Source organism: Cryptomeria japonica, unplaced genomic scaffold, assembly GCF_030272615.1.
Source record: "Cryptomeria japonica unplaced genomic scaffold, Sugi_1.0 HiC_scaffold_165, whole genome shotgun sequence".
In the NCBI taxonomy this organism is placed as follows: Eukaryota; Viridiplantae; Streptophyta; class Pinopsida; order Cupressales; family Cupressaceae; genus Cryptomeria; species Cryptomeria japonica.
The window spans coordinates 89,335-104,956 of record NW_026728987.1 but is presented as its reverse complement, the minus strand read 5'-3'; the positions used below and the strand labels follow the sequence as shown (position 1 = coordinate 104,956).

General features: G+C 35.1%; 2 protein-coding genes and 1 pseudogene across 2 annotated transcripts; 2 read left to right on the top strand and 1 right to left on the bottom strand.

Annotated features, from left to right (window-relative positions):
* Positions 1–4,876: 4,876 nt before the first annotated feature.
* On the bottom strand, positions 4,877–6,258 carry LOC131867203 (xyloglucan endotransglucosylase protein 1-like; annotated as a pseudogene).
* A 3,871-nt stretch (positions 6,259–10,129) lies between these two features.
* Positions 10,130–10,621, top strand: LOC131867190 (xyloglucan endotransglucosylase protein 1-like). Its single transcript, XM_059215495.1, has one exon. The coding sequence runs from the start codon at positions 10,130–10,132 to the stop codon at positions 10,619–10,621; it is 492 nt and encodes a 163-aa protein (XP_059071478.1).
* A 3,637-nt stretch (positions 10,622–14,258) lies between these two features.
* LOC131867189 (xyloglucan endotransglucosylase/hydrolase 2-like) lies at positions 14,259–15,258 on the top strand (the record flags this gene model as incomplete). The annotated part of the gene is made up of 5 exons (XM_059215494.1): positions 14,259–14,340; positions 14,437–14,537; positions 14,650–14,843; positions 14,960–15,060; positions 15,170–15,258. Coding segments are annotated over 5 exons (567 nt in total), but the record flags the coding sequence as incomplete, so codon positions are not given.
* Between the last annotated feature and the right edge of the window lie 364 nt (positions 15,259–15,622).

Below are 15,622 nucleotides of genomic sequence, written 5' to 3'. Positions count from 1 at the left end.
GTCATAGCCTCCAAAATATACCTCCAAGCAGGCCTGGAATTTGACGGCCACCCCTACCTGTCATATACTTTTTTATGACGGTTTAGTAATTTTAATGCCTTTCATTTTACGTTTTTTAAAAAATGTTAAGTGTCAATTTTTTTTTAATTTGTGAATAGTTTAATATAAATTCTTTAAGCTTCATAGAATTGAAGTTCCAATAAAATTCAATTGAGGTGAAAAGAAATAATTCCATAAAAAAAAGTAAAACTTTGAAAAACAATGATAAATTAGTAATGCACTTAAAAAATTTTAAATTTACTTGTAAGTTTCTAAATTCAACCCAAAAGTCTTGTATTATAAAAATAGAAACCATTTTAGATTTTTTTATTACAATATTTAAAAAAATTAGAAATGATTATATCTTATCATTTCAATTGTTAGAAGTTTCTATATTGATATTTAAGACAATCTTTAAAAAATATTAAAAACTAAATTGACAAAGTTTCTAAATTTATATAAGAAAAACATACTAAAAATTCATATAAAAATAATATAAAATTAGAAATAATTATATCTTAATCATACCATTTTAAAATATTCTAAATAAATTCATATATTTATAATAAACATTGTAAAATAATATATATCAATATATATTACCTATTATAATATTTTACGGCTTATTAATAATTTTATGTGTCATATATACGGTTTGTGGAAAAAATAGCATGTCGATACTTACGGTCCACTAATTTTATTAGTTGTAATATACGGTCTAAAAGTGCAAAAACGGCCATATAGCCTGTCAAATTCCAGGCCTGCCTCCAAGGATGGACAAGATAGTCCAAAAATGAACCATGAAAGTCATGCCCACAATCAGCATCGAAAGATTTGACAGAGAGATCCCAACTCAGGGAAAGGGCATAGAGAGGAACCCCCCACCTCCACGAGCAAAACCATGGCCTCTCTAGGGCACAAAAGGTCAAAACCATGCAAACCCACTATTGGTCAAGGGCATTTGAAGCAGAAACCACAATAAGATGGAAACCATGATGCTAAGAAAGAGCCGCAAACATATATAAATCTAATGAAATATATTATTAAATATATATGGAAACTGTGATGCTAAGGGCTGCAAACATATATTTATTTTTAAATATATTATTAAATCTAATGAAATATATAATAAAATTATGTTCATTATTACATATTATATGAAATATAATACATGCCATTACTTTAAAATATTATTACATAATATTTTATTAAATAATGATATTAAAATTAAACATAAATATAATATAATATATATAATATCTACATATTTTATAGAATAATAGTAATATTAATATATTATATAATATTTTCTTATTACTTTTAAGGATGTGTACACTCTATTTTAATAATAATTTGGATAATTCACTCTCCAATTGTTGGACTTACTTAGGCTCTTTCTTGCATTTCAATTTTTGATTATATTTTCAAAATTTAATGCACCTCCTTTATTTCTCATTCTTGCCCCCTCTATCTCTATCTTCCCATCTCTCCCTCTCCCTTTTTATCTATATATCCAATCAATAACTACATGTCTATAATTCAAGTTTAGTTCCAAACTATAAATCTTGTGACTACAAACATAAATTTATAGGCATTTTATGGGTCATTTCTACCATTCTATCTATTCAACTATCTCTCCCTCTCTCCCCCTTTCCTCTCTCCCCCTCCCTCTCCTCCTCTCTCAATCACTCTATTTTTCCCTCCATCTCTCAAACTCTATATCTCTATATCTCTATATCGCTAATTCTATCTATCTTCCCCTCACTCATCTCTATATCTTTCTATCTATATCCTTTTGTACCTCTATCTCACTATCTCATTTTATATCCTTCTCTATCTCTATGCATTTCCCTCTATCTATATCTTTTCATCTATTCCTCTCTCTCTCACTCTCTCTCTCTCTACCTCTCTCCCCCTTTTCTTTCTCTATCTCTCTCTCTCTACCCATCTCTCTCCCACTTCCCTCTCTCTCTCCTCTTCTCTCTGCCTCTTTTGCATGTCCATATCCATGTATCTCTTATCTATCTCCATATCTCCCTTCCTTACGCCCTCCCTAAACCCATATCTATTTCTCCATCTCTTCATCTCTCTCCCTCCCTTTCTTCCTCTATCATTACTCCATTTCTATGTCCATCTCTCATACTCTATATCTATATATCTCAATTTCTCTCTATCTCCCTCTCACTACTCTATATATTCACTATCCATATCATTCACTACTCTTTATATTTTTCCTATCCCTCTCTTTCTCTATATATTATCCTCTATCTACATCTCTCCCCCTCTTCCTTTCCCATTTCTCACCCCCTCCCTCCTTCGTCTATCTCTCTCTCCCTCTCGCTCTCCTCTACCCATCTCTCTTCCTCTCTCCCACCTCTTCTATCTCCCTCTTCTACTTATCACTCTTTCTTTATCGCTATATTTCTCCGCACATCTCCCTTCTTCTCTCCCTCTCTATCCCCTAACTATCTCTTTGTCTCTCTACTTTTCTCTTCCCATATATCTCTCTTTGTACCCTCCCATTTATCTCTGCCTCTCCCTTTTCCTCTCTCATTCTCTCTATCTCCCATTATTTCTCTTTTTCTCTCTCCTCTTCCTAGACTTCTATATCTACATCTCTTTCCTCTCTACTTCTATATCTCCTTATTTCTTTGTCCATGTCTTCTTCTATCTCTATCGCATTATCTATCCATCTCTCTCTAGCTAAATGTCTCTCCCTCTCCGAGCCACATTTCGTAATTTATAAATTTTGTTTCAATCATCATTGGATCTCTATATCCCTATCTCCATATCTCTCTCGCACACTCTTACACACATACCCCCTATTTATTCCTTCCTATCTCTATCTCAATATCTCTCTCTCACCCACACATATGCATGAGCACTCCCTATTTTTGCTTCCTTATCTCCATCTCCCTCTCCATCTCCCCACTCTATTTGTTTGTCTCTCTATTTGTCTCTTTGTCTTTCCTTCCCCCCTCTATATCTCCCTATATCTTGACCTCTAAATCACTCAATCTCATCATAGACATATCTATATATATATCTCTACCTCTCCCTCTTCCTCTATATCTCTTTATCTCACCCAATCTATCTTCCTGTATCTATCTTTATCTCTCCAACCCTCTCTATCTCTCTATTTATTTATGTCCCTCTTCATCGCTACCTCTATCTTCCTATTCCCTCCTCTATCTCTAGACATGTCTCCCTCTATCTATAAATCCATCTCCCTCCCTCTCTCTCTCCCTCTCTCTCTCCCTCTCCCTCTTCCTAGATCTCTATATCTATATATATTTTCCCTTCTATCTCCGTCTCTCCATTTTTCTTCTTTAATCTCTCCCCCTATCTCCATATCATTATCTATACCCTTATATTTCTCTATATATATATCACTTACTGTCCCTATCTTTATCTTTCTACATCTCCCTCACTAAACCCCTATTTATATATCAATCTCTTCCATCTGTCTATATCCATGTCTCCTCTTTCTCTTTATCCCCTATCTTTATCTCTATCTCCCTCTCTATCTATATCCCCAATCTCTATCTCCTTACCTCTCTCTCTCTCTCTCTCTCTCTCTCTCTCTCTCTCTCTCTCTCTCTCTCTCTCTCTCTCTCTCTCTCTCTCTCTCTCTCTCTCTCTCTCTCTCTCTCTCTCTCTCTCTCTCTCTCTCTCTCTCTCTCTCTCTCTCTCTCTCTTTTGAGATGCTTCCCATCTTAGTATGCAAAACATAGACCAAAAAATTTATGATTAGCTTTCCACACCTTTTTGATGTACCCATTGCACACTAGGGTGCAATTGCTAGTTTAATACCACTTGTAGATATGAATTCTCCCTTTTTTTCATATTTGATTAGATAAATATTATACTAATAATTTATGTATTAGCATTCGCGGTCCATCCTATAGTATGATGGTTAAGTGGTTGCATTATTAATGGTGCAACTTATGCCTTTGATGGGCTATCAATGTGGATGTCTTGCTAGTGATAGGAGAATTAAGGTAGACATGAAACAAGATGGAGGATGTGGAGGTATATCAGCTAGCCATTAATGCCAAATGTAGATGTGTAGGAGGAGGTGTGTGTTGGTGGTGGAGAAGAGACAAGGCAGAGAAATGGATGGCTAGGGCAAAGATGGACGGTCAGTGTTAATGTTAGGGATGAGGCCTCTCATTTGTGGCCTCACTTAGAGCTTGGGCCAATTCTATTGATGGAGGAGAGACAAGGAGGAAAGATGGACGGCTAGGGAAAAGGTGGACGATCAAGTGTTAATGTCAAGGATGAGGCCCCTCATTTGTGGCCCCACCTAGAGCTAGGGCTAGTGTTGATGGTGGAGGAGAAACAAGGAGGAGAAATGGATGGCCAAGGCATAGGTGGGCGTGTTAATGTCAAGGTTGAGGCCCCTCATTTGTGACCTCACCTAGAAATGGGGCTAGCATTAAAATCTTACTGCCTTAACTGATCAAAAAATTTATTTAATATATTTATATAATAGATCAAGAAAATTTCCTATAATATATTTTTTATGTATTCACTTTCATGTCATTTAAAGATATAAACTTTCTGTTATTATTATATATATTTAATTTTGGAATCATTATTAACGTATGTAATTATTATATAAACCTAGAGGAAAGTAGCTATTGGTATTCGAACCTAAATCTCTCACAAACCAACAACTTTGGTGACTGTTTTACACGCACTCATTTATATACAAATAAAAATGACATTTTATCAACTTTTTTCCAATTATAATTTAAAGGTAACCTCTTCCTCTAAAAATAGGGATGACGACACAATTTTAAGTAGCAATCACAACTACGTCGCAACCTTAATATTCATTCCTTTGTAATGAGTACACATGGGATTCTTACACAAAGTGGGTACGTTTTATTTGATTTCAAGTGATCGCAGTTCGTGATATCCCAGTCTAGTTATTGCAATCTCAAACGAATTGATAGAATTCAATGATAGAAAAATTAAAGAATATTTGATAGATCTCAATGCTATGCTCTGTCAACTAAGACTTTATTTAGTTTTTTTGTTCAATTAACTCTCTGGATGGTGCATTCTGCAGGAAGGCCCTACAGAAACCTTTTTCTGTCCAAGCAGTAATCATAAATCATGTAATTCTTGAGCACCCATTTCAGTTTCTGTTCCTGACTGAAATCCAAGGCCGCCTGACTCCACCATGAATTTGCAGAGCAAACAGAAGACTTTGTGCACACCTATGCATTAAAATTGTGGAAAGAGGCATCGAAGGGTGCTTTTCTCCAATCAGTCTTCATTGCCCCGCCTCTGGTTGCCCAATCGTCTGTGTACCACGAGCTCGAATATATTCTCATTGCTTGATTCTTCGGATATGCAACACCCAACTTCTTGTTGTTCTCGAACACTCTCACCGGTGTTCCATCCACGGAGAATCTGCACAATACGACCACCATGATATATTAGAACTATAGATAATTATATCCATAAAATTACGAGTAATGCTTGTATTACATACATAATAATTTGTTGAGGATTCCAGAGTAGAGAGTAAGTGTGAAAATCGGCGGTGTGATCAAACCAGAGGTTAAATTGTTGTTCCCGATTGCCCTGGCCTTGAGAGTAAACATTTGTGTGCATAACGTAGGGATCTCCAGACAGGTTTCCCAAAAACTCGAAGTGAATTTCATCGTGGTTATTGCCTTGGGACGAAAGCTGCACCAAATATTTCAACACATGAATTTATCTGCCATGCTCAGCTAAGAAGGATAATATGTCCTATGTCATTACTAATATGAATACTATGATATATTAAGCGGACTTACATAGTATGTCGTTATAGTGCCTGCCGAGTTACCAGGAACCAACTTGATTTGCATATCGATGTTTTCGAACAGGTATTCCTTCTTGGATTGAAATCCCGAGCCTATCATATAACATCTAAATTAAGGTTCGACATAGAATTTGAATTATATACAATAAGGAAAGGATGATATGAGTAGAAAAATATGGTTTTTCGTTATACCTGAGGATCGGTCGAGAGTAAGCTACAACTGTTGCCCTTTGTTGAGTATATTAGCGCGATCACTACCCCATGTGATATCAAAATCGTTATAAAAATTTGCTGAAACATGGTGGGAGATTGAGACCATAAATATGAGGAAAAGCACGAGGAGGGCCATTGATAACAGAGTTGAAATGAGAAAGTCGAATTTAGGTAAGGTGTTAAGAAGATAGTGGATTTGTGATGGCTGAAAGCTACCAATCGCTTGTATATATATAGTACAAAAGTATGAATGAGTTGTCACGCCTTGGGGTTTATTTGGGTACGTGCAAGGTTTGGCTTTACAGGGATAACAATCTGGATTTTTTTTCTGGGGCCGGCTCATTTGTCTGGAAGCTCCCTTTTATCCTCATCTTTTCAACGTTTTGATACCAGAGCTCACATCCCATGATAATTGTAAGAGAAAGTGTTTTCTAGCTGTATTTTAGCTGCTTCATGTAAATTTCAGGTTGTTAAAGACACACAACTCCATGGCACGTTGTAGTCTCATGATTACCGAGAATTGATTAATGGAGAACAACTTGCAATAGATTTGAGCGATCAGAAACAAGTTGCAATTGATTTGGTCAAAGGTCTATTTTGAACAACACGCTCCTATTTGAGAAGGGAAAGGGAAGGGGCATGGGGCTTTCGTTATACCTACAACACTAAAAGTTATTTTTCTTTTCCCTCTAGGGTGGGGAAGGGGCTTGGGGTTTTCGTTATACACTAAAAGTTATTTTCCTTCTTTCTGAGGTGGCAAGTTGGTATCTAAAAATTTTACCAGCAATTTAATTCTAGTCTATTTTATGAATTTAACTGTAAGTATTTTATTAATTAAAAATTATTTATATAAAGAGAGAGGGGGTGGATGGATACAAGATTATACTCTAGGGTAAAAAAGTAGAATTCAAAATAAAACATAACAATAACAAAAAAATTAAGTGAAAAACAGTAATAGTTTTAATCCATTTTCGATAATACTTTGAAGATTTTTCTTTCCACTATAATATTTTTAACTATACTTAAATCAAATGTTGTTTTGATAGCTATAATCAACAATGTCAAATAATATATTTTTAAGAAAATCTAAAATTCTTCAAGAGGCTATCAAATTTTAATTAGAATAATAAACCTTATAAAAGTTGTGCTATTCTTAATGATTACCTTATGTAGTGATATAGTATAGTATTTATATTAATATTTAGTCTTTTAAATAAGTAATATTAAATTAAGCTATCAAAAATTATAATTATATTATAGGTAAAACAAAAAAATAATTAGGCATGGGCTGAGTTTGGAACTTTTATAATGTTTGTTCAATTTAATTTATAATGTGCTTCTTTAATGCTAAACTTCTTAGTTTACCAATTAAAATAAATAATATTTAAAAATTAATAAAAAATATCATATTATGAAAATAATAACATGTGTACATTAGGGTTGCATTTTGAGAAATAGATCATTTTTTTAATACTTTTGTCTTTTGTGGTCCCTTTAATTTTGATTTTATGTTCTCCTTCAATTTTATTCTGTATGGATTACATTAAAATGAAGTGCATTCTATCGATGACTATATTCCTATTATTAATTTCTCACAATGATGTCTCTACCAAAAACCTAACTCTACATCTAAAAAATATTATTATGTTTTGATTAATAAAAAGCAAGATAGGCCTGCACCATTACATAAATGCTAAAAGTGCTACGTAGGGCACATGAGACATGCACACCAAGCAAAAACACAAAAGAGGCAAAACCTTTTTCGAAAAGAGGCTTTTGACCATAACCCCAACTAGTGGAAACAATGTCCCAAACACAGGAAATCACCTAATGAAAATGGAGGGGGTTAGGAGTGTGCCCCAAACCATCCTCTTGAAAAACCCCCTTAAACTAAGAGCAAACTAGCCAAGGGATAAAAAAATCAAAAGCAAATTTGAAAGACATTCTACAACCTTTTATGATTAGGGATACTAGAGAACATTGATCTGGAGACACCCACGAACCTAGTAAAAATAGAAACTCCTAGCCATTCTATAGCAGTAACAAGAAAAGACATCATGGAATGGACTAGCACAAACAAACACAAGGGGTTTTGAAAGGCACCCCAGAACCTTTTTCATGATGAGTAGCCTGCTAACAAAACATCAAGGGTCACCTCAATAGACAAGCTGTCAACAAAAATATTGGCAGACAAATCCCCAGACAGAAAAAATATAGGGTAGAGACCCTAGCCTTCAACCCAGTGACAAGAAGATCTCAACTCAATCGCCAATCTAGAAGTTCTAAGCTAATTGATCCAAACATGCCCACTACATGACGAGGGTAGTAGAAGACAAAAGCAAAAATTGTCAAAAATAACATCTTCTGAAATAAGAAAGAGTCTAGTGCCATCGCGAGGATGACAAAAATAGAGCCCTCTCTGGTTAAACTCCCATAGGGTAACCAACCCTCAGCACTCCTCTGGAAACCACCCGCCACAACATGGGAAGAATTGCCTCCAAGAAGAACACTATCATTCTCAAAAAATACCAAATCCGACCCCCAAAAAAAGCCATCAGCAAAATAATATTTAAATAACAAAACACCTTCAAGGCCCATCTCCATAGGAACACTAAAAGAAGTAGAGTAAACATCATGTCAATTACCCTTCCCAACTAGGAGAGGAGTCCCAAGAGGAAGTCTTAGAGAGAGGAAGGAAAAGCTACCCCACTCCAGAGAACCTCAACACCACAGGAAACCATCCATCCTAGCACAAAATCCCACCTCCATACGATCAGTACTGAGCAGGGGAGCCCAATGCAGCACGCAACCCACCAACAAGAACCAACCCCAAACGAAGTTGCTCCACCAATGAGTGAGAGAAAATTAGGCACACTCAGCCCTGAATAGAATCTAAAATCCCCAATCAACAAAAGCAAAGAGAAGACCACATAGGGGCACACATTAAACACCATAGAATGAAGGGTTGTCACCAAAAACAGACCCTACAAAGTAGGCCCAACCACCAGAGACTCTCGACACCCACCAAACTTAGGAAGCAAGGCAAAGAGATGAATAGAAACCCTGCACCCACCAACGACTCTCCTTGCATACTGTCAAGAAAGATTCACTGATTATAGGAAAAGGAAAAACAAGGGCCCAATCCAATAGGGAAGAAAACCATCATCTATTAGGGGCCACTTCCTAACCAATGACCCAACATGAAATAAGCATAAGGGAGGCACGATATGAGTAGATATCGAGACCCCAGAAAGCGAAAGGGACGTAATGTCTCTCCAAGCAGAAAACCAAACAAGGAGCACTGAAAGAGCTACAACCACTATCCAAGAAAAAACCAAGCTACTAGCCACCTAAATCCCCTAACCATCCTCATCGTCGCCCTCACCTCCATCCTCTACATCGTACCCTGAAGAACCTACACCTCTAGAAACCCTAACACTCCTCGCTCCTCCTTGCTCCATTGAATCTTGGTGTACTAGTTCATTTCTTATAAATACTATTATGTTTTTCATTGTAATGATGAGAATTAAATTTTGATTATAAAATATTTGATTCACCAACTTGTCATTGAGCCAATCTACTTTTAGCACATACTTAGAGATATATTTGCAATGTGATAGATATTGACTCCATTATGATTGTCAATCAAACAAGGGGAGGTTTACACTATGTGGTTTAGCATAGAAGCAAGAAGACTACAATTTCTAGAAATGGGGTTTTCCTTTGGGTGTTAAAAGCCCAATTTCATTCCCTTTCACAGTGGAAAATCTATCCACTTTGCCTCTATTTTAAATAAAAGGCTATACATTCCTTGATTTAGAAGCTTTCCCTCATTCTATAGTTGCTTAGATAAAAAATAATAATTAATTGCTCCTATTTTAACCCTTCTATAGTTTTCGACGATTGAGAGGACACAAAACTAACAAAAATAGAGTTCTTGGTTACATTAACTTAAAAAATTTATAAATTGTAATCTTAATTTGACAAATAATTTGGAATGGATAAATCCAATGTAATATTTTTGTGAATTATTGTTATTTACAAATTTTGTAAGCAATGCTAAATTTACCCTTACCCCTTCAATTTAAGTGCTTAACATCCCTCCGGGCTAAGGCTCTGAAGTATTACCGTGCCCGTTTCAATAACATAAATTATTTTGATGTGATGGTATTGAGCAGATTTTCTTTGGATGGAACTCCCGTGAGAGTGTTTAAGAACAACGAGAATGTGGGTGTGGCGTATCCAAAGAATCAAGGCATGAGAATATATTCGAGTCTGTGGAACACAGACGATTGGGCAACTAGAGGTGGGCTTGTGAAGATAGACTGGAGCAAAGCCCTCTTCGTCGCCTCATACCAGAGTTTTAATGCACAGGTGTGCAGTACTTCTTCCTCTGACTGCTCTGCAAATGCATGGTACAATCAAGCAGCATTGGATTCGGGTGAGCAGCAGCAACTTGAATGGGTGCGCAAGAACTATATGGTATATGATTACTGTTCTGACACCAAAAGTTTTCCACTGGGCCTTCCTACTGAATGCACCCGTTAGACATCAAACGCTGAGTCAATCAACTCTACCTTCGAACAGGAAATTTTTCCCTCCTCTTTAATTGTACAATATTCACACTCTTTCATTCTTTTAACTTTCCCACAATTTCAATGTATTATTTCTTTCAACATGGAATAAAAGAAGGCTTCACACCTTTGGTAGATTATGTGGATGTAAAATCTTATATGAACAAATGCACACGAGTGCCCACCTGATTCCGTCCAGTAATTTCGGTTCTATTTCATAATCATGAATGCTTAGATTTATTTCTCATTTATTTCTTTTATAATCCCTCTCATTCCAAGACAATATCAATCAATGATACTTCTACACATGGTGATAATAGAATCATAATTCCAAAATCAACAATCAAGTTTACAAGGCAAGTCCCAAATTCCTGCAAGAACACTTTATCTATCAATACATATAAACAAGGTTAGATATAAATATTCCTTTAATCAGATATATTTCCTAGTGATCTAGACATCACCAATTTATTCCACATACAATATCAATTTTGTGTTTAGATTGGTCATGGATACTGTGCTTTACAAAGGTCATGTATCATGTTTGGGTTGCATAAAATTTTAACTTAGAAATAATTATGAAACAAATTTTGACTCACAGATTAGTCACCCAATTTTATCAAGCATTGATCATATGTGACAGTGTGATCAAGAGAAATAGAGGAAGGGGGAGATATAGGGAGACAGAGAAAAATAGATATAAAGAATTTGATTATTTGCTTAAGTTCTTGCTTAACTACATAATACTAGAATGGTTCTTTTCTTGATTGATTGTGAGTAAAGGATCAAAATTCTTCAACCCTAATGTATAATGAGATATTTAGTTATATAATTTTCTTAATCACTTCCTTGAGTTACTTGTAGAATTGGATGATGGCTAATTTTATTTTTTATTATTTTGAAATTGTAAACTATGCTTCTCTCTTTAACATGGTAATTTCAAGTGTGCCAAAGAATATTTTCTTCCTATGCCATTTATTTCTCTTCTCATTTGTTGTTGGATACTCCTAAGATTAAAAAGTTAAATAAGATCATTGGTAGTTTCCTTTAGTTTATGGTCAATTTAATAAAGTTAACATGGTATATAACATCACATTTTGACTTATCTTAGAGCAAGTGAATTTGTGGCGCCTTTTTTACAAAGTGTGGTTGCAAAGGTGATCATTATGATATTTACAATGGTTCAAATTTAGTTGCTAGAATGAAGGTGGGTAGTTCAACATAGTGTACTCCATCAAGGACAATTCCATGAGAAAGAAGTACACCATCCCCTAATTTTTATCTGATCTAACTACCCTAAGAAATCTCCTCATAAACACATAAGGAGTTGGAATGCTAGCAAAACATTGCAAATTACTAAGAATGGATATCTCTGTGTGCAAAAGTCCAGCTTTTGTGTAAGCTTTGTCTAGATAATGTGAATAAAATCTTCAACAAGAGGAATAGAGATTTCTTCATATTTTTCTCCAATCTATAACCTCTTGCAATCCTTCTCATGGGCCAAAGTCAACAATGAAACTTTGCAAAGATCAACATGGAGAGATACCAAGACAATTCAAAACAAACCAAAACTAAGCGCAACAAATTAAAAAATGTTTTTGGTCAATGTGGATTGCTTGTCTACTTACGTGCTCTTGCACCAAATTCAAACTATTATGTGGATCTTTAAAATTATTCGGGGATTATTAAGTAGAGATTTGCATTAATGAAGATAAGGTGCATTTGCGAGTTTGATCTTTGTAAGGTAAAGCCAAGTAAATCAATTTCATTTGAAAAGTAATTTCTTACACTATCATTAGGGTATCCACCTAGGGTAGACTCTATGTTGCAAGATTAGGCATCAATTAGTCTAGAAGGTCAACCATTCATTCTCATAAATCAAGAAATCTTGCAAACTTTTTAAGTTTTTACACTTCCTTTACTTTGATTATACAACCTATTGTTGAAAATTTCTATTAATTTTATGGTGATCTTTGATTATTAAAAGCCTAGAGGATTGTTTATAGTCTAGTTTTCACTATCTCGATGATGTATACAACTATCATTGAAAGTATTTAAAGGATTTCTGACGTAATCAATATTTAGTTGCATTAGTTATCTAGATGCTTGAAACAATGCAACAATCCTTAGCAAAGAACAACAATCACAATTAAAGTATAAAGTCGTAGTTTTTGGTGTAATTGAGATATTTATCAAAATTCAAGTGTAGTTTTTCGAGTCAAACTCATTGACCCATATTTCATGGGTAGTGGTTCACAAGAACCCATCTCTCATGAGAATGAATGGTACACTTAGCACTTATTGCATTAAGATAAAATTTTAGTATTGGATCTTTTCCAAGATGTCACCCATCTGAAATGTACTCCTACTCCAACTGAAATGTTTTTAACAATAGAAATTCCCAAAATTAATTGCACTTAACTTGCTATCCTATTTGATAAACTTTCAGCAAGTGTTGTGAGTTCCCTTTAGTTTATTAATTGATAATAACTAGGATATAGAAATTACAGAACTGAAACTGAATTAAGTCAAACATTTAAGACCTGCAATCTTCTTCAATATTCGTATTCTTCACCGTAGCATAAAATTATCAAGAACAAATTTAACAGCCAGTTCCCTTTGGCGTTCATTAAATGAGCTCAAACTAACAGAGGTGTAAGGTGCAGATTCATTCCAGGCAGTTTGGAGTAAATATTGACTCTCCCGTACAAAACACTAACAGGAAATTCGAATGTCATTAAGCAATTCTGTTTTCTAATGGAATGATGATTACGAGTGTCTTCAATGACCAAAATATGACACCTCAGACGTGGACGACAAGAAAATTCAACAAGTCCGACTTCCCCGAGATTTTACGGAAACTAACGCAGCCGTGTACAGTAAAAAAGAAATTCGAAACTCTGATAACAAGTCAAATTTGAGATATATATTAAATTGTCTTGGATAGCATTTGTTACACACAAACATAGATTTATCTGATAAAAGTACGCGTCGCAATCATATATTTAATACAAATTATATAGCAAAATTTTTATTTGACAATAATCTTTTTTTAAATTTCTAACATTAATATTGCATTGTATGTAATACTCACCCATTCACATAATATAATATTTTATCCATTATTAAATCATTCCTTTTAGAAAAAAGAAAGACATTGGTACACAAAATCTAACACTAGCACTTGCACCAAAACAAGGTGCGAGGGTTACGCCGATAGCAATGTATACTTTCAATGATAAATTGGAGGGTACAAAATTACATAATGTTAAAATTGCATTTATTAATGATAATTTTTTATTTAATGTAATCAAATCGATTTTAAAATATAAAAAATATAAATACAAATGAATGCAAATTTATCCAGGATATTATAATTTCTTGTCTTGGTTTGAGGCAACTCTACTTTTCCCTTATAAGCCCTTTCTAGTGTTTCAACATTTCTTATCTCGATGTGCCTATTTAATTTGTCATCCATCGCATGACTTTCCCTCCAGTCAACTCTTACCCTCTAACCCTAAACTTTACCCTTATCCTAATTCTAACCTTAACCCTTACTATATCCCCAATTCTGATCCTTAAATTAAACATAATTCTAACCCTAACCATACTTTGACATCACATGGGGAAATGATCGTGCTAAGATACTTGACAATGGCCAACGTTTGCAGCTTACTCTCGATCAGTCCTCAGGTATATTCATCTCTTTTGCCTACTTCATTTATATGATTTTAATAGTATGCTGAACCGATGCTTATCTCCTCCCCTGCCTCTGCTGTATGAAAACAGGTTCAGGGTTCCAATCCAAGAATGAATATCTCTTTGGCAATATTGATATGCAAATCAAGCTGGTTCCTGGTAACTCGGCTGGTACTGTTACTGCATACTATGTAAGTCTCTCCCTCCATTTCATTTTGTAGCCCTAAAATTAGTACTGGGTAGTACTAGTATTGTTGTGGGAAGTTGAGCATGGTCTAATAAAATGGTGATGTTCTGTCGCAGCTCTCTTCACAAGGGAATACACACGACGAAATAGACTTTGAGTTTCTGGGAAATCTGTCTGGAGATCCCTACATTATGCACACTAATATTTTCTCTCAAGGCGAAGGCAACCGCGAGCAACAATTCTACCTCTGGTTCGACCCCACTGCAGACTTTCACAGTTACTCTCTGCTCTGGAATCCCCAACAAATTATGTAAGTTAGTATTTTCCCTACAACTTCAAATCAGCTACTGAATGTCCTCTTTTGCCTAGCCCTCCAGTTTTAACATCATTGTTGTACTTATATTGTGCATTTCTGATAGTGTGCAGGTTTTCTGTGGATGGAACTCCGGTGAGAGTGTTCAAGAACAGTGAGGATCTGGGCGTTGCATATCCGAAGAATCAGACGATTGGGCAACAGAGGCGGTGCAGTAAAGATCGATTGGAGCAAATCCCCATTTGTGGCATCTTATGGAAATTTCAAAGCAGAGACATGCTCTACCTCCTCTAATTGCTCTGTGAATTCATGGTATGCTGCAGAGGCATTAGAGTCAAGTGAGCAGCAGAAACTTGAATGGGTGCACAAAAATTATATGATTTACGATTACAGTCGCCAGGCGTCCAACTGAGCTCAAAGGACAAATACTTTAACCAAATTCATTAATTCAAATTCTTTTATTCTTTCAAATTTTGTGGCGATTTTGAAGCCAAGGAAGCTATATATGTAACGATTGGATCCCAATCAATTGAATATGTAGCTCAATATTCATTTTGTTAGCATTTGAAGAGATTCAGAATTCTTTCTACTATGGACCTCTTTTTTTGAATTTTGTTGTTGTCGTGAGTAATGACGTTTGCTTGAAGTCAATTATGATTAAGGAAAAATCTATATAGGGGAAAGGATCCATTAGTTGTGCACCCTAACTTCGCGCTTCTCAAAATCTTACTTGGAAATTTCAAATCACTCTGATTTTTTTACAGCAGCTTACTTGG

Coding starts and splice junctions, on each gene's coding strand:
- LOC131867190 (XM_059215495.1), top strand. CDS start 10,130: ATGCTAAATTTACCCTTACCCCTTCAATTTAAGTGCTTAACATCCCTC.